The sequence below is a fragment of the Larus michahellis genome, chromosome 2 (assembly GCF_964199755.1).
Source record: "Larus michahellis chromosome 2, bLarMic1.1, whole genome shotgun sequence".
In the NCBI taxonomy this organism is placed as follows: Eukaryota; Metazoa; Chordata; class Aves; order Charadriiformes; family Laridae; genus Larus; species Larus michahellis.
Genome location: NC_133897.1, coordinates 74676578 through 74695253, shown reverse-complemented (window position 1 = coordinate 74695253; position 18676 = coordinate 74676578). Strand labels below are relative to the sequence as shown.

General features: G+C 41.1%; 1 protein-coding gene across 1 annotated transcript in view; it reads right to left on the bottom strand.

Annotated features, from left to right (window-relative positions):
* ELOVL2 (ELOVL fatty acid elongase 2) overlaps window positions 1-18676 on the bottom strand; it is a 51703-nt gene that overhangs the window by 11167 nt on the left and 21860 nt on the right. Inside the window, exons 2-3 of the mRNA XM_074575958.1 lie at window positions 14551-14614; window positions 8887-9074 (exon numbers count right to left, since the gene is read on the bottom strand). Coding sequence (XP_074432059.1) covers window positions 8887-9074; window positions 14551-14614 — 252 coding nt within the window. The remainder of the gene's footprint in view (window positions 1-8886; window positions 9075-14550; window positions 14615-18676) is intronic.

Below are 18676 nucleotides of genomic sequence, written 5' to 3'. Positions count from 1 at the left end.
ACCCCCTTAAATTAGGCTCAGAAATAAAATAAATAGCGTTTGAGAAATCTGCAGCTCGTCACAATTGGTCAGCATGCAAATGGAGAGCAAGCTTTGGGGTAAGAATACCACTCCGACTGCAGGGTTTTCTTTAATTTCTTTTGTTTGCTCTTCCATGATTCTGTGTAATGCCAAATTTTGCAGGTCACACTGTGTGCCTATTCCCCAGCCATTTCACTTGGCAGAAGAGTTCCCTCTGATTTGCCTCTGTGTTTGAAGAGCCAGCAGCTTAGAGCGAAGATCTGTTTTGGCTATCTTAACCTTACTCTTTCATGTCAGCTTTTCTGGAGCTCAACATTTCCGTTCTCTGTTGTAGGTGCCTTACCTACTGCTGGGTCTCCTTTAGGGAAAAGTGGAGAATCCACTTTGAGTTTTGACTGATCTTCTTTGCAAGCTAATTTCAAGATTTCTATCTAACTTCCTAATAAAAAAAGTAAAAAAAAAAAAAAGTGGGGAAACCTGGAAGGAAGAGAGTAATTTTTTGCAATTCCCGTGATTCTCAGCCATGACTTTCACGTTGGCTATCAATGATGTGAAAGGTAAGCAGCTTAACCGGTGGTACCAAACGAGCCAGATGCCTATCTGGAACAGAAGCTGGTACCCTGACACAAGATATTCAGTTATTAGGTCTCTTTTTCTCCGATACCAAACTCATACATTACTTGCTACTGTTTCAGTTATGTTCCCTTTCACATGCTGAGCACTTTAGGACTGTGGAGATGGTGGTACGGTTAATCATGCAGAGATGGTGCAAGTACAGGATGTATTAAAGAGACGAGATAGCCCCTCTGTCTTTCAAAATACAAATTCTCTCTCTCTAGAAAACAGTTCTTTGAATGCTTTGCGTTCTTGGCAACCTATCCTGAAAATAATATTAACACACGCATTGTTTGAAGCTATTTAGAAACACAGATCACGTAAAGAGGAAAATGCTGCCTTGTGAAAAACTTATACTAAGTAGCAACATCCTGTTATTACTCAAGTTTTCATATTTTGCTGTTGCTCTAATGTTCTTAACAGATTCCAGTTGTTACACCAACAAATGACCTTTACTCATCTGCTCAACTACAAACAGCACAAGGATTCACACCACTTGCTTTGCTGCAGCCATCTAACTCTTGCCTTTTTTTTTTCTTTTTTTTAAATGGGGAATCACGTTCTTCAGGAGTGAGAGCTGGTTCTTCTATAAGAAATCTCAGCAGAAGGGGGCCAGAAAATGGTGAGCAGCAAACTAAGCACAAAGAGCCCTGACCTAGGGGCCTGAGCCCTGCTCCTTTCAAGGTTTCAGCCTCGAAAATCTCACAGCTGTAGCTTGGTTCTGCATCTGTCCTCTATAGGTAAACTAGAAAGGAAAACAATGATATTTTCTGAATGGATATTCCTGTTTCTACTGACTGCGGTTTCTGTGCTCTTGAAGTTGTAGAAAAAGCTCTGTGCACTTTGGGCTTTCTCAGAGAGAAAATGTCTGGAAGCAGCAAGGTATTCTGCCTTGTCCCAGGGCAGGAGAAAGACAGAGGACGAGGCACCAGCACCTGGAAGATGAGCAAGCCTTGTAAGGCATTTGGAATATTTTCAGTTTGCCCGGAGAGAGGGTTGCTGTTTGCAGCCTCAGGGAAATGCACAGATCTTTCCCACCACACCCACCCTTCTAATTTTTCAGTTCATTTATTTGTACTAATGTGTATACATCCGTTCACTATTTATTTTCACCAAGTTTTTACCTCCTAGTTACAATTCCAAAATCAAGACTACAGCAAAGCTTTTCATATATCGCTTTACCCTCCCAACGGATCCCCTTTGATTTCTGGTTCATGACTGTAATCTCCAGCTTGATCTGCCTTGATTTTTTCCCTAAACAGGCTTCTGCAACAACTTGGTACCTGTGAAATAGTTCAGAAGAGGAAGCCAAAACCAAATATTGGAATCAGCATTCAAATAATTGGAATTCCTCTCAACAGTTCAGAACAGGAGTGTGAACACTAGTGTCCTTGTGAGGAAAAAAAGGAGCAAGAAGCCTCTTGTCATTATTATGTATATGTTGTTTTACTGGGTTTTCTGTGGGACTCCAGCCCTCAGGCCAATTAAAACATCTTGATCTGACCCCTGTCCTCAAGAAATGGAGGCCTTGCTAAACTAAGGAGACTGATCTATGGTAGTGGATCAAAGGGTCGAAATTGCAGTGCTGTGAAATCACCTATTTCCTTGGCTGTAGGAGGAGGTTTTTTTGTTGGTCCTTGTGAACAGCAGCTCCTCACTAGGTCTCTGGACTTCGACAAAATATTCCTAAAGCAGTTATGTGCAGGTCAGATCCCAAAGAAACAGAGTGTAAGCAAAGGCTCAGGTCAGTGACTCGGGAAGGAGAGAGAAGTTACTTTGTTTTCTTTGCGTTCTTTGTTTTAAGTGAATTTTGGAATGAAACACCTCATAAGATTATCAATGTCTAAAAACGGAGGCCAGATATTCATCATCTCACCTAACTTTCCTTTTTCAGTTCTCAAAGGGAGAAATCAGCTCCTTGACTGTAACACGGCTCAGTTCCAAATGCGTGCAACATCCGAGTTATCTTCCCATCCCCAAGAGGCTGGGGTGAAGGCATGCTCTGCTTTTATGTGGTGAGTAGATGAATAGGGGAAGGTACCATTAATCATCCTTGACTTCTTAAATCATTCTTAAACAATACCTAAAAAGCTTTCAGATGGGTTTTTTGGCGAGGACGTTCAATAGTAAAATAATCTGTGAATGGTATTTGTTGAATATCTTTCTATATATAGGCTGCCAGCTTTTAGACGAGTCTCCAAGAATTGTGGTATAATCCCAATTTCAGATGAATAGCTGAGATGCAGACCAGCCTGTGTTTCCAAATTGCTGCTCCTGTATCCTGAAGATCTCCAATAAACTGTAGTTTGGCAAGATCATAAGGCCCACAGGGAAGCAGCATGGGTGAGATTGTTCAGCCCAGGACTGGAGGATTCCAGGAGCCTAATCCCAACCCTGCTGCTTGGCCAGTGCCTCAGTTTCCCCAAACGTAGTGTTACTTAGTAATGGTGTTGTGCCAAACAAGAAACAGGTGCTGAATGGGAAATATTTTGTTGTCTGTCTTTATGATGCAGCAGAAAGATTTTTATTTTTTTTTCATGGGGACGGAAATGTAAAGATCATGCTTTGGGCTACTCCTTAGTAAGGCTCTCCATCTCTCCATGGGGTCTAGTTAGAGGTCCAGTAATTACATGCGTGGTGGCCCAAAAAACGATTGACTAATTTCATAATACGCCAACTGGGGTTTGCTATTCTGACCTGCAACACGCACAGCTGGGCTCCATCCTGCCCAGGTATCCGAAATAGAAGGATGCTGATTATTCCAGAGCAGAGGAAGTAAATGGTCCCATGCTTTCTTCTTATTTTGAGGTCAGAAAGCTTATAGTTTTGATAAGGATCTGAATTTTTTTTCTGTCAACAAAAACTCTTTCAAATGTAAAGCCCTGTTGTTGAGAAACTCCTAGCTGGTTCTATTTAATACCTCTTAAGTAAATAGGAGGCTGCTAGAAGGATTAGCGAACTAATGACTTCAAAATTACTTGAACTTATGAATGCAGATTCTTTTGTGTATTGCTGTTGTCTGGGATAGTGAAATAGGCTAAACCAAATCCCTTCCAGGCTTATTTTCCATGAATCTTTGATTACGTGTCCCATTCTGAATAGCTTCTGTATATTGCTTTATATAGTACCAGTGGTTGTATTGGAAGATTTGCACATGTGAAAAAACCAAACCTCCTTGTATAAAATTTTACTCTTGATTTCCAATAAAGTTCTGCTGAAATCTATTTGTATGGGGCAGGTGAGATCCAGAGCACTGCCTCTTTCATGAGCAGGCTAAACGTTTTACCTAAATGCAGAGCTCAGAAAGGTCAGTAGAAAAGACACGGAGAACTCAGAGGATGAAAACTGAGAAGTGAGGACAATGTGTCCCGTTACAATAACTGCAGGTGAGAACAGCGAAGTCAGCTCCTCAGTTCTCCAAACAAATTATCTGATTAAGATCAAAGAACATCTAGGAATTTAACTCTATCCAGACAAAGTTCTTACTCAAAAAATCTGTTTGCTTTGGTCCTTACGTTTCACCGCGTTACGCTGCACTCTCAGCAACCTTTTTGCTGTCCAGTTTGTCTTTCTCACTTCTCCCCTCTAAATGATAGAAAAGCACACCTGATTTATTCTGGTTTCTCACTTTGTTCTTTTCTTCTTGCTCCCCTAAGGTTAAGACAGACTTTCTGTCCCAATTAAAGAATTAGTTCAAAAGAAACCTTCACCTCAAGCACCAATTCTAGAATCTAGCACCATACATCTAGAATCATTCCTTTCTCCTCTGCTAGATTTACATTCGTTAACACTTAGACAATTAATGAAGGACTAAATAATTTATTACAATCTTAAAAAAAATTTAAAATATTATATTGAAGTTGTATTTCTATAATAAAACTCCAGGATAGTCAAATCAACTAGGATCTATGTTCTTTTTAAACCTTTCTTCATCACCTGCACTATTTAAATTAAACTTAGACCTTCTGTACTCAACCTCTATCTTTTTAACATTTGCAAAGTTAGGAAGCAAATTTTTCTCGCGTCAGCCACTAGGATGATGGAATAAAGCAGAGCTGAAGTGCTCCTCTTATTTCTGGTTTGTACCTTTCATTTTGCCCACAGTTATCCCAAATCCAGGCACTCTACTGGGATTTCTGGCAATTTTGTAAGATGTTATCCCAGTTGCAATGTGTAGGGCTAAAAACGGTGGCTAGTGGCCCTGATCGTGCCAGCATTGTGCTTGTGACCTTTCCCTGCTGTCAGAGGATACAGATAAGGCAATTCTGATACTGTTGGGAATCCTCATTTTTTCTTGGTGCTTATGGTTCTGCATGTCATTACTGTAATTCAGAAATTTGACTTACTGTGGGGTGAATTTTCAGCTCCTAGAAACAGGAAACTCCTAGAAAGCTCCTTGAAACTCCTTTTTTTTAATCCTGTAAGGTAAAAGACTTTTCTTCTGGCTTCACTAAAAAGGTTAATGCACTGGGCTTGCAATACTTGTGCAGTTCCGCTCTCTCCCCTTTGCTCTGAATTGAGGGTTCCTTACATGCAAGTCCTGCTTCCCCACATGGATGTGGTTGCTTGCTTACAAATCCTATGGATTTGTAAGAAGTCTGTGAAGCTACCTGGGGATACAGGCAGTTTGAGACATCACGCTACCCCTATGCTAATGACACATATCTCTAGATCTTCTTTTTAATCTGACCCAGATGGTGCCAGTGTCCTGGTTTTCTCAGTGCCTGATCAACCAAAGGACTTGGATGAGAGCTGGATGACTAGCTGAGATTTAATTTAAATAAGGCAGAGGTGATACTTACTGCTGGGGAAAGCTGCTGTTGAATCGGTAGACTTGATCTGAGTCTGTGAACACTTAATGGTACAGAAGAATATCCATCTAATAGCAAACCTATGATGCAGCTTTCCCTTGAAGAGGCAGGGGTGGAGGGATTTGTCTTCTGACCCCTTTGGCAGTGCTCCTGCAGTCTGCCTAATTTAAGTACAGGACTTGCGTCTAAGTTTCAGGTACTTGAAAAAGTTATGCTCCAAACCCAAGTACACCACTTCTCCATTGCATTCAGTGGGGAGAGGTAAGTGCCTTTGACAACTTCAAGAAAATATCTTTGCCTAACTCAGATGTCCAAATTAAGGTCTAATAAACTGCTCTTCTGGGAAGCCTTCAAAGGCACGTAACTCTTTCATGACACAAAAGTTTTGAGACATCTCAGTAGGATAAGGGTGGCTGGGCAGAGCTGGGTTTGTTTTTTGGGTCCTTCAGGTACAGTAAGGATACCTGACCTGATGCTGATGGCACATCTTGGAGGAACAGCTCCAGGACAACTCTAAGTACTTTAGGGATTGGTTGACCTCTAAGCTCATGGAGCTAAATTTGGCTCCGAGATGCTTCATGCCCACGATGCAGCGCATGGAGCTCTGGCTGAAAAGAGGAATCTGCCTTTGGAAATTTAAAAACAGCCCTTTTATTATGACTCCTTGCTATATTCTTTGTCTTCTTGCCTTCAGGTTGTACAAATGAACTGTAGTCAAGGGGCAGCTAAACTAGGTCAGGAGATGAAGACTGCAATACGGGTACCCCCCTCAACTGGTTTATTGTGTATCTCATTAAAGCCATCATGTGGGACAGTCTGCATTTGGAGATAGACCCTTTCTTTTGAATGAGATACTTTTTCTTTTGCATGTCTAAGAAGCACCCACTCTATTCTGGAGCTATCACGAGAAAACGTGTGTGGCACCTTATAAACAAAATCAAGAAGAGATAAGAACAATGCCAGTAACTGGTTTGTTTTTCCTTTTTTTTTTTTTTGGCTGATTTATTTCTACTATAGAGCTTATTATTTTATGATTTACCTCTGCTAGAGAGACCAGAGGAGTTTGGGTGCAGTGGGAGGATGGGGGAATATGATAACTGTTATAGATGTCTCTAGGAATTAATCCTGAATCATACTTTCTGGAGGGATCAGCTCTGTTTACATAAGAAACCACTGCGCAGAATGCTTTAAATATAGGTAGATCTTGCCTTAAAGAGCTTACTGTCCATAAAGGACTGAGAGAATAAGGGCCGGAGAGAAGCTTTGGAAATGTGACATTTTGAAATGTTGAGTCACCATAACTTTATTGAGTACTGAAGATGATTTCTGCTCTCCCATTTGCCTGTTTTCCTTCAGCAGGGATGTGCAAGCTACCTCAGGCAGGTCTGCAAGTCTTGACTTCTGTTCTGTTCCTCCACAGAAGAGAAGCTGTGATAGGAACCAGGCAAGTGGACCACGAAAAATTACGGAAGAGTGTTTTGTACAGTGTAAAACCAGCCTGGCTAACAGTCTAGAGCTGAGAGTGAAATGTGCCGTAAACCAGCTGGCAGTGCAGATCAATCGTGATGTCTCCCCGGGTTCCCAAAAAATGTGGACTGTGAAGCTACGAGCCACTGCCAGCTGTGCCCAGCTGCAGCCTGGGGGAGTCATAAACTAGCAGCTTCCAGCTACGGAATCAAGGTCTAAAGGGACTGATCCGAGGACTCACACAACTCAGCCATCATCTGCAGCAAAGTTAGCCTCAGGAAGGACTGGGCAGCGAGGTGGCTGAATGGGAGCTGGCTCAACAAAGTTCCTACAAAGGTGTAAAGGTGCCAAAACCCAAGTTTGCTTCACGTAAGTGAGACCTGCTAAAATTCTCTTTGTTCGTTTATTTACTTGTGGCAGGCCAAATCAGCCTGCAAGGGGAAGGGAGCAGTGCTTTTGTATTCAGTTAATCCTTTTTGCTGAGTCCTGCTACTGAGGACAGATAACTCTATACCTTCAAGCAAAATGGGGATTTAAACATCAAAGCGCTAATTTAGATTCTGGAGGACAATCAGTATGGCGTCGTCAAACCTTCCAGCACTTGTGCTGGTTTCTCCTTTGCTCTGGGCCTGATCCTGCACCCTCGGTCACCCACAGCAACCGCAGAAGCCAGCAGGAGCTTTGGCCAGGAGGAAGCTCTGTAGCTCCGCGTAGCACAACGGGTCCTTTGCACAAAGGCGCAAACCGAAACTGCTGCTCAGCCTTTTGACCAGGGCAGTCACCCGGTGTTTAGCTCAAATTAATTTAAAACTTGAAATCTTGGGGGTCTTGTTTGGCTTCTGCAAAGTCTCTTCTCCAGCTTGGCAGAACAGTGGCTCCTTGTTTTTCTCGTGGAAACTGCTGTTGTGGCCGGGAGCCCAGGGGCCAAGAAGTGCCGTGAGGCTGCGCAGGCGAGGCGGCAATGTCAGCTCACGCCTCCGCAGGTCACACCATGAAATGAAGCACCTCCTTCAGCCAGGGCTTCACATGCCCGCGGTCACTCTTTAAACCAAGTCAGAAAACGTTTTGTGGTTTTTGTCTTTTAGTGTTTGTTTTTTAGGGCCGCAAGTGATGGATGTTAACGCTTTAATATTAAAAGTACCTCGCTTATCACAAGGCTGAGAATGAGGAGCTCCCAAATAATATCAAAATAGCGACTTTTGGCTTTTGCTCCCCACTGGGAAGGTGAAAACACATGTGTGTCTGCTGAGGAGCACTGTTCAAGTCTTCTGCTGTTGCAAAATCATCAGACGCATTCAAACCTCTCTTTTGGTTCTGAACAGATTCCAGTTTCTGTGAGCATGTTCCCCTCTGATAAGTACTTGGGAAATAATCTGTGTGACCATATTCAGCCTCCAAGTCCCACAGCACTTGCTTTTGGCTGAAGTAGCAGGTTTTTAACATCCGTCTCTTACCATCTGACTATATGACGAAGGCTTCTTAGTCAGGAGAGCAGAAAAATAACACTGAATTGCCAATACCATAAAAAAATCAGTACTTACACTCATTTAGAAATCTGTTCACATTTCAGCATGGGCATTTGTACATAGGAAAATCATTCCATAGACAGTCATATGAATAAAACCCAATCCATGGGCATATTCATGGGTGCTGAAAAACGAGGTGTCACCACATTTGAGCTGAGCGACTGCTGCAGGTTCAAATTCGTGCTTGTAGGCACTGTCCTGGTAGCAGCCAGCAGTGCCCAGGTGTGGACTGTAGTGCAGGGGGGACAGTTAAAACACGCCGAGATCTAAGCTGAAAAGCTACTGTACAACTCACTGTCCAATTGCGAAGGGACTGTTCTTGATCTTACATTTACTTAGCTGTTGATGTTAAATTTTCTAGCAAAATTGTCCGTTGCTAAGACATTTCTGCTAAAAACTGTATATCGCTCACCTTTCTCAGCCGTGCTGCATGGAAGAACACTTACCTCTACGAGCATGTACAAGGAGAGCAGTGTAATCCCAAGGTTATATACAATGAGGTGAGCCCTGAGAGAGAAAGGAGGCCTGTCCTTCATGAACTTGTTGCCCAGCCATATGCAGAGTAGGTATGCTCCAGTAAGGAAAAACGTGGGAAGGTAAGAGTCCAAAAGGAACCATCCTCTAACCCTGGCATCTGGAAAGAAACACATGCAGCAGGCAATTAAGGCAGCTATGGTAAAGTATTGCTAAAATAAGGCAGATCGCATTGTGAAAAAAGTTTGCTAAAAGCATGAGAGAGAATCTGCCAGGCTTTGTTTGTAAGAGCTACCCATTGCTTTTACCCTCCCCAAAACTGTGTACTTATTCCGAGAATGTGTGCTGGAAACTGCATGACATTCCCTAATAATTTCAGGTGACTTAAATCTCCTCATTTTAACAGAAAAGAGAAAATTAGAAGAAGAAAATATTCCTATGTGCTTTTAAAAATGTAATTTAATGTTTTAACTTAATATTTAATTAAATCGTATCTCAATCTGCTCCATGGGCAGTTTGCAGATAGTATTAAATACACGGTATGCATGTAAAGTTGCCAGTTCATATATTATTTCAATTCTGCCTTTGTCATACAAGTATGAAGGTATATAACGTTTGCTAGAAAGCATTTATACAAGGGGAGGATTTTTCAAAAAAACACTAAATATGGAAAACAAATGGCAAATGTTTGATGGTTATCAAAGCTATTTGGCAAGGCAAGGGCTTGCTTTTTCACAGTTTCTGCCCCATTTGCCTAGCCCTGAAATGAAATATTAAGGTCAAATCCTGCTTGCCTTATTCACACGAGTAATCCCATTGGCAGTAATCAGATAGTTCAGTGTATGTGAGCAAAGCCTAATCCTCTATGCCAATCTGGAGGCACCGCTTCGTTGTCCTGTGAGCAACTGGATGCCATGAGCGAAAGGAGTGTTTTCTTTTTTTTTTTTTTTTTTTAAGATGGAGCAAAATTTAGAGTTAATTTTCCACAGCAACGATCTTCAGATATTTATCTATGAAAAGAATGAGGGACGTCATGGCTAGTTTTTCAAAAAAGTTATTCTAAATCTGTTATGATTTACGGAGTAAGTGAAGAAATAAGTCAGTGAGAAGCTATTGTGCAGGTCACGGTACTTCTTTCAGCTCTTAGAAACGGTTTTAAACTACTTATTTTATTTTTTACAAAGACCAAGATTACGTTAAAAATTGTAAAAGAAGAAAAGGCATTCAGAGTGCATGAAAAAACATTTTACTATTTTTCCACCTGTGTTGAATTTGGGGAAGGACTGGGCAATGGATGATGCACAAACCAAATGTGCCCAAGCATTTAACAAACTGTTGCCAATTGCAATTTTGCTGTACTGTATTCTGACTATTCTTTCCTCGGAAACATATGCATACAGGTATACACAGTGAGATTTGTGAGTTCATCTGCTTACAAACAGGGCTATGAACATCAGCTTTCTTTCTCATTACAGTCTCCCTCCACTTGCCACCTTGCTTCCATCGCAGTGGCTGTAACACTCATCTGTTGGATTTGGGCTCCGCGTAGGATGTTAGCACTTTTGCAGGAAAGACTTTCAACCAGGCCTAAATTACTGTGGCAGTCCAGTGCTCTCCTCGTTTTGACTCTCCCTTCTGGATTCCCAAAAATCTCTAGGAGAGGAGAGGTGCAGGATGAAAGTGGTCACGACAGCACAACCATCTTTGACAAAGCACCATCCTTCCTTTAGGATGGCCTTGCTTTGTTGTGCATTACCAAGCTAAAACACCTGTTTTCTGTCTTCAGATCTCAATGTCTGTTTAATATTACCTCAGTGTGAGAGTAAAACACTCCCAACAGTCATCTTAAAGTTCATGAGCCACTTGTGAATCTCTGGAATGGATGTTTTTAAGGAGCTTCTACTCCCATGTGGGCTCCAAACAGGTTTTCCTCACATATGGGCTCTAAACAGGACGCAGGAGTCATAGGACAGGTGAAGGTTATGCATGTGTTGATCCTAGTGTATGTTTTTGGAGCATAAGGATTTAATTGATTTAACTGATATCCTAAATGAAGATGTAGAAAGCAGTCGTGTCAGCAAGGCTGCTATCTGGAGAGGGTCTCCCCATCCAAGGATTGCAACACTGGGTGTATAAAGGTTACTTGCACAAAAGCCAACTGGCATCGGTACATAATGAGCCAGCATGTTTGCTCAAAGAGGAAAAGTAATTGGAAGAGATAAGAATACAAATTAAACTAAACAGCATTAAATGCTGCCCTAATGTGCCCTCAGAAAGTATTCACTCTGCTGTGAGTGGCCACGAGCATATGGGCTGATCCACACAAAAGCAGAACTCGTGTGCTTGTTCAGGTCAGCATGTCGAGTATTTTTAAGAACTATACTATTGCCATTTCAAGAGAAATTATTAACATGTGTACCCTCACTGATTATTTTCCACCCCGACCTTGGTACCTTGAAGGGTAAGACAGAAAGTGGTTTATTGGCAGAAAGTGGTTTATAAACAGCAGCCAGGGAACTTGACTATTCTGCTTCCACTTACGCTTATCCCTGAATGACAAGAAGAGGGAGGTTTTTATGTGGCAGGAAGGGAAGGGAAAGGAAAGGAAGTGTATTTCAGAAGAAGGAGAGATCAAAAGTATCTCTGTTGACTGATGGTTCGCTCTCCATGTTCAAGTACTGTAAAGATACGCTGTCAACAGGAGAAAGAATTACTTTTACAATGTTGAACCCACACAGAATCTGAATTTGAGACCAAGGCAGTGAATAAAGCCACAGTGTGAAAGCGCTGGACTACGGCAGGGGAAGGAGCAGGCGCCCACAAGCTCTGGTCACTCCATGAATAAGCTCATTGACGGTCACCGGCCACAATATGCCAGATCCTTGAGGCGAAATCTTGGCTCCTGTGAAATGAGTGGCAGGCCTCCCAGGCTCTTTAAAGGTATCAAGCTTTTATCAGTGAGGTTTAGAACCGTTTTAGTTCAGGTTTCTGTATAGCTTTGGCCAGTTGGTATCTGAGTAGACTGAGACCTTTACAGGTGCAGAGAGTAGATGGTTTTGCACCAACACCTTGCTACTGTTCATGCTCAGTTGAAGAGAGGAGGAGTGCTTATTACTTTTTCATAACTTTACTAAAATACATTTATTCTGGACCACCTCTTGTTTCTTTCACAGATGAAACAAGCAACCAATTAACTAGATTTGGCTCCTGCAATTCAATATTCCTTAATTTTGCATAACAGCAAACAATACTCTGCAGATGAATGTGACCCTGGAAAAATGCTCTCTTAACAAACAATATAGCTATTTCACTGTTTCTCATTCTGCCTTGAGCCTAGATAATCTCCTATGCAGAATAATATGGACCGACACCAAATTGTAAGACCACTTCTTATTAAGAGATGCAACTGATGGGCATGTATGTGCCCTCTATTCCCTGATCGAAAAGGACTTGGTCTGCTAGTTCAAAAGCAAACATTGAGATAAATTTGTGTACAAAGTCCAGCTGACACCAGTGAACAAAGGCACAAAATATGCCTATAGATAAATCAAACTTAGATCTTTGACGGTACGCCCCTTATCCTAGTAGTGCAGTACTGCAGCTTGTGTTAACCTGGTGCTACCAATGTGAGCAGAGATCGCCTCCAGGAACTAGCGTGTGGCTTTCTGTCTCTTCTCATGCCCTCAGCTGCATCTGGTAATGACGACTAAAACCAGTATAGTGATACCGGTATTTCAGGAGTTACTACCTAAAATATAAATCTTAAATATGGGATTGATTTTTTAAAGGAATAGAGCATTGTTATAGTTCCTTTTAAGCCATCTTGCTGCTGAATGAAGTGTGCGCTGTAGATGACAATTGGTGGAGAGAAAGAAGGGGAATGGTTTGTTGACTTTAGACATTTGGGGAAGCTCTTAAGAATTCATTGGATTGTCATTTGTGGTGTCATTCTATCCAATTGAAAACTGTTTGCAGTTTATTGTGAATTATTTACATGTATAAACACATCGGAGGGAGCTATGTTATTCACGAAATGGCTGATACTGTGTCATTATACCACCAGTTAAATTAAAGATCACAGTGAAGAGGCACAGACAAACAAATGCTATCTTCAGCACTGATGTCTGGAGAGGGATTGCGATGTACTTGGCAAGTAATACAAATAATACTTGTCTAACTGAAGTGCTTTCTAAAAGCCCAAAGGGATCTGTGTGGTATTCTGCATTGGATTAACTACAGTTCATTCCTTCAAACAATTTGTTCTGGACCAATGAGGAGAGAGGCAGGAAGGAGAACATCATGTCCATTTGGAAAAAAAAAAAAAAAAAGAGTAGTACTTTTATGCTTGTGATCGCATTTCTTTGTTAATATTAAAATGCACTATTGTAGAAGCCATAATAAAACTTATTCTGTTTTAATCACTTCTGATGCAGTTCCCATGCTGTTCAGTGTTTCTTCACCAGAAATCTTTCTTTCAAGCTTCACATCTACTCTACTGCAGAGATGAGGGAAAAGGTTTTGTAGCCGGCCAGCCAGCTAAGAAAAAAACAATTTTCTTGGTTTTAAGAATGCTATAATTTTCTTTCCCTTGTCCTCCTAATTAAGCAAGAACAGTTTCTGGGACCTGGAGGACGTTATTGCAACAAAGTGATAGTACATAAGCATTTGTCCATCCACACAAGCAACTGTTCTGTATTCAACCACGGGGAAAAGTTTGCAAGGCTGTTCCCGAAGTTGAATGTTTAAGTCCAGCCCTACCAGCGGCAAGGTGGCCTTACAGGGACCTTCTCTGAAGACTGTCTGCTCTCAAAACTCCTGTCATACCTCTTTCCTCTAGTTGCTTGGCTCTCTTAACCGTGCTCCATCCTCACCTTCTCATAGCCGTTCTCTTTCTTTCTGCACTCCTACTTCAGGTTGGGTTGGGATTTTTTTGACCGTTACTTGCCTCATGCTTTGTTACGGCTAAAACACCTCCCAGCCACAGTTATTCAAGTTATTCTTGTCCAAACTGTTTTAGAAATCAAGAAAGGGAAGTAGAAAGGCGCATCTGTTCTCCTGCTCCGTCTATTGGTGATCCCGCAGGCTGCTAAAAGCCCTTTCTTGATTTTGCTCCAGTCATCCTTCTGAATTAGACTATTTGATAGGTAGCTGGACCAAAAAATAACTGGATTATGAATAAGAATCAGTCCCCAAACAGATCTTCCACTTTTAGAAAAATTCAGGCTTTCAATTTTTTTAATCTACACTAGCGTTTAAAACTGAAATCCTTTGATATTCTCAGAAACAAAGGACTCTCAACTCTATTGATTGTTTTTTTAAGTTTCAAAAAAAATTCAGTTGCATTTCTTCTTTCACCTTCAGTATAATATGTGATTAGTTTTAATTTGTATTACAGATAATATTATGTCAGACAGTCAAAACAAAAATCCGTTGGCTTTCTACAAATGCAGTGCATTGATAGATTTCCTACAATAATGGTGTGTTCCTGTAAATACTGTGATTCTGCCTCGTCTACATTTTTCAATGAGAAATTATTCATATAGAAGATTTTGACTGCTTCTATTTATTAGAATATTTTTGAGTAGTATTCTGGGTAGGTAATATTTCCTAAAAGGGCTATAGGTGGAGAACCTTACCTCGAGGTCCGAACATGTAGTCCACAAATGCATTTACTTCCTGGTCAAAAGCTTTCAGGTGCTCCTAAAAAATACAAAAAGAATGTGTGACAAAGACATCTCATGGCTCACATAGACAATGCAATTAAAAAAACCCTAACAAACCGGCAAAGAGCATGTCATGCTCAAGTATTTCCAAAGTACGCAACAGCATATCTACTGAAAAAAAACAAACCTCTTTAAAAATTGATTTAGGGCAGATTGCGGTTCAGATAACAATAGAGGCCTTGTTACTGGAAACTGGCCAAACCAGAAGTCTTTAGGAATGGAAATTAACGTTCTACACATTAAAAAGAACAAGTATCACAGCAAACCTGTCTGCGATGGATGTCATTTTCACTCTACTAAAGATGTTTTTTGTTTGTTTTTGTTATGTTTCCTCCAATTTATTTTATTTTATTTTTATTTTTTTTGTAGAGAGGAGCTGGTGATTCCTTTGGTAAGCTTCACAAAGATGAGTATCTCGATGCTTTACTCTTAAAGAAGGAAGGCTTTGGGGTAAACCACCTGAGATTTCTCTAAATCAGGCCCTGGATTCTTACAAAAAGTCTACAGGAGAACCCAGACCTCCAGTAATGAAGTTCAGGCCATGTAGGGAGGGAGGAAGAGGAGGCAGGAAGAGGAGGGCTACATTACAGAGACATTGTTTTTTGAGGTCTAAATCAATAAAGCTGCTAATCTGGCAAGCTTGTGTCTGTCTGTGACTGAGTTGGGAGCTAAGCCATGATCAACACAGTCCTTCCCTCAGTCGGATGCGGTGGCCTCTCCAAAATACTTCTTCCCAGACGCCAGCTCTGGGCAGTGGCTTCCTGCATGCCCGTGCCTGAATAACTCTTTGCCACAAGCCTGAGGTCAGCCAGGTTCTTCCTCTGTTCCTTCCAACAATACCCTGCTCGATGAATTAATTTTAACACTGAGCTAACGCAGCCAAGCTGAGGGGAAAGACGCAGAGTGATGCTGAGCATCTCCACAGGGCAAGAGCTGCCGAGGGCTGTGTGCGCCTTTGAATGCCGGATATCTCCATGCCAGCCTGGGCTGCAGTCACCATTAGCAGATCTGAGTTGTGAAGAACCACATTTGCACCACGGCAGATGCAGAGCCGTGGCTTCTGCATTCCCCTGCTGGGGCTGGGTTGTGGTCTGGGCAGGGAGAAGCTCCAAGCCCCTTGTGTTTCTTCTGCTCTTATGTTTTGGTCCTCAGGATGCTCAAAGTGGGCAGATATTGTGTGAATATGTGGCAGCAAGAGGTTTTGCAGCACCCCAGGCTGTAACGGTCTGTCTCTGCAAGATGCTGTCGTGTTCATCTTATCTTAAAGAAAAACCCAACAAAACCCCCAAAACTGAAAGTATATATATATTTTTTTTTTTTTAACAAAAAAATATAGGACTTGCTCTGAAAATGGAGAGAATGAAACTTGACGATGCATGATACAAAAAGATTTTGCATGCTTTGCAGCACTGAGGAAACTAAACTAGCTTTTAGGTAAGAGTCCTGACTACTGCCCCTGGAGAAAGGCCTTTTTGTCAGTTTCAAGCAATTTCCTCAGCAGCCTGAGGACGGCTTCTGCCATAGGAGGTGGCTCTGTGTCCAGGTGGGAGGCCTGTGCCAAGATCTGCTTCCATTTTCGCATCCTTGAGCTGTGCAGTTTTTCTGCTATTATTTCACGACGAAGGTACTGCCGTTTGGGGAATGCCACGCTGCTGTTTGTCTGTGATGAGCCCACCCGCTGCTTTAATTTGAAACAGAGCTACTCCTGTGCTTGATGGTTTTGTGGTTAGACTAAACAAATTGCTTTGGAAAAAACACTTTAATGGATTCAAGTGGTTTGTAGGAATGAGCGTGCAAAGCTACTTGCTTTCATGCTTACGTTATATAAACAAAACTGACATGTCAAGAACAAAATAATAAACCTTGTATATTCCTTTTGTATTAAAATACTACAGACAAATCTGCATAGGCTACTGTTTTAATTGATCCAAATTGTGGTAGGTGACCTCTTACACCTGGCTAGGATGAGCAGACAGCATGACGAGTAGATGAGCCAGCCTAAAGTTAAATCTACCTCCTTATGAATGTGCTTAAATGACACAGTGGGGACTTGTAGCAGCTCCCAGCCCTCCTCTGGTCTATCTTAATTAGCACTAGATCAATTTGGTGCCTGTTTTGCTTTCATTGGTAATTTAAGAGTAGAAAATTTTCTAGGAAGTGCAGCAGAAGAAACAAATACATTTCATAAGAATGTCCCAGCATTTGCCTCCCTTTTAGCTTTTTTACAGCTTATCTTAGTTTACAGGAACAAAAATAGAAAATTACAATATATAGATTTACAAGGTTGTTAAAGAAAATGTTTATATACCTAATACTAGTACTAATGTTTGGGAAAAAAAAATTTAAAAATTTTACTTTAAAAAAGGTAGGTCGTTTTGTGTGACTAGTCTTGTCACCTTGCTGTCAACACTGCTACAAGACACCATACTGTATTGATGGGTTTTAGAACATGTCCTTAATAGTACCTCTGGGCAGATTAGATGCAAATGTCTCGCTCAACATGATCTGTTGTATTTCTAAAGAAAAGCAAATAAAAACACATGTTCAGACAACTCACTTCTCTCTGGCAAATCACTGTAATAGTCTTTATCAATGAAGGTATTTGAGTTACAAGGCTAAAGATTAACGTGTATTTCATGGTTTTCCTTCTGTTGTACAGGACATTGCTCTGGGCATTGGCAATGCTAGGAGTTTGGCAGGATTTCAGACAGATTTGTGGAAGATCTATTTACCTACACCTACAAAAAAGACATTAGGTTATCTGAGGAAATCAAATCACCCAAATGGAAAGATCAGGAGGGAGTGTAAAGCCAATGATGATAAAGCAACATAGAGATTTCTAATGAGTTTTGATATTTTTGCAACAGAAATGGAAATAAGTGAATAAGTAGCGTGGTGCGCATGTGTGAATTACTGTTTTCATGCTGATTGCACTTAAAACACTATTTCAAAGTCAGCAGGTATGGAAAAAAAAATCACTTCTCATTCTGTGCTTATATATCTTTGTTAGGGTTGGTCTTCACTGAGAGACCAATGTCTACTTGTTTCCTAATAGTTTAGTAAAAGTAGTATAAGCTATGCAAAAAATTAAGTACTTGCTATCTAAACAGTGCAGGTATCAAAATACCTTTGATTTGTCAAAATACCAGTGATCTTTAGGCATTATCTACCACCCACTGAAAACACTGCCTCAAGTGATTTAAGTTTCTCTCTACACAGCTATAAAAAAAAGGCTACCGGGATCCAATAGAAGCATGAAAAACCTCCTTTCTTTTACAGAAGCAAGTGGATGGACGTGTCTCTGTCAGCTATTGCTCCCAGTGACAATCTTCAAAAATCTCCCAACCTTAGCAAACTAATACCACAGTCTAGAAGCAAGGAGCTTATGGCCAAAGTAACTTGTTTGATCCTTTGGGAACAGGAATGACCACCAACGGGCTAAAGAGCCCACTGAAAGTCCTAGGTCTTAGCGGCTGCAGTCACAAACCCTTCAGAATGAGAATTTGTCCACACGCATGGGGTCTCCGTAACCCATTAGTCTGAGGATGGATATTCTAAAATTAAAGGCTCCTTGAAGTTCAGAGTTGGCAATACCAGGCTTTTCTGAGCTAGGGTGGGAATTCATATGCAAAGTGTTCTTCATGTGCATAAGATACTGTTACAGACAATAACTGTGATTAAAAGACAATTATTAAATATAGGCATACATGATGAGGTATGTTTGTGAGGCTTTTTATTTGAATATGTGGATTTTAAATGGCTTTCTGAAATAAACTTCCTACAGAGGAATAAACTGCATTCAATCTCACTTATGCTCCCTAGTAACCTCTGGTATTATCTTCTATGATTTGTGTTTTATATCTATAGGGGAAATATATGTATAACAATCCCTAAAGAAAGCGGCAGAGAAAGATGAAGCTGAAGGCAGAAAGGTGAGCCAGAGGTTGCTATGTATTGTGTCATTAGGACAAGGGGGATATTCAATCAAACTGGGAGACAGGACATCCAGAAGTTGAAAATAAACCGTTGCTTGAGGGAA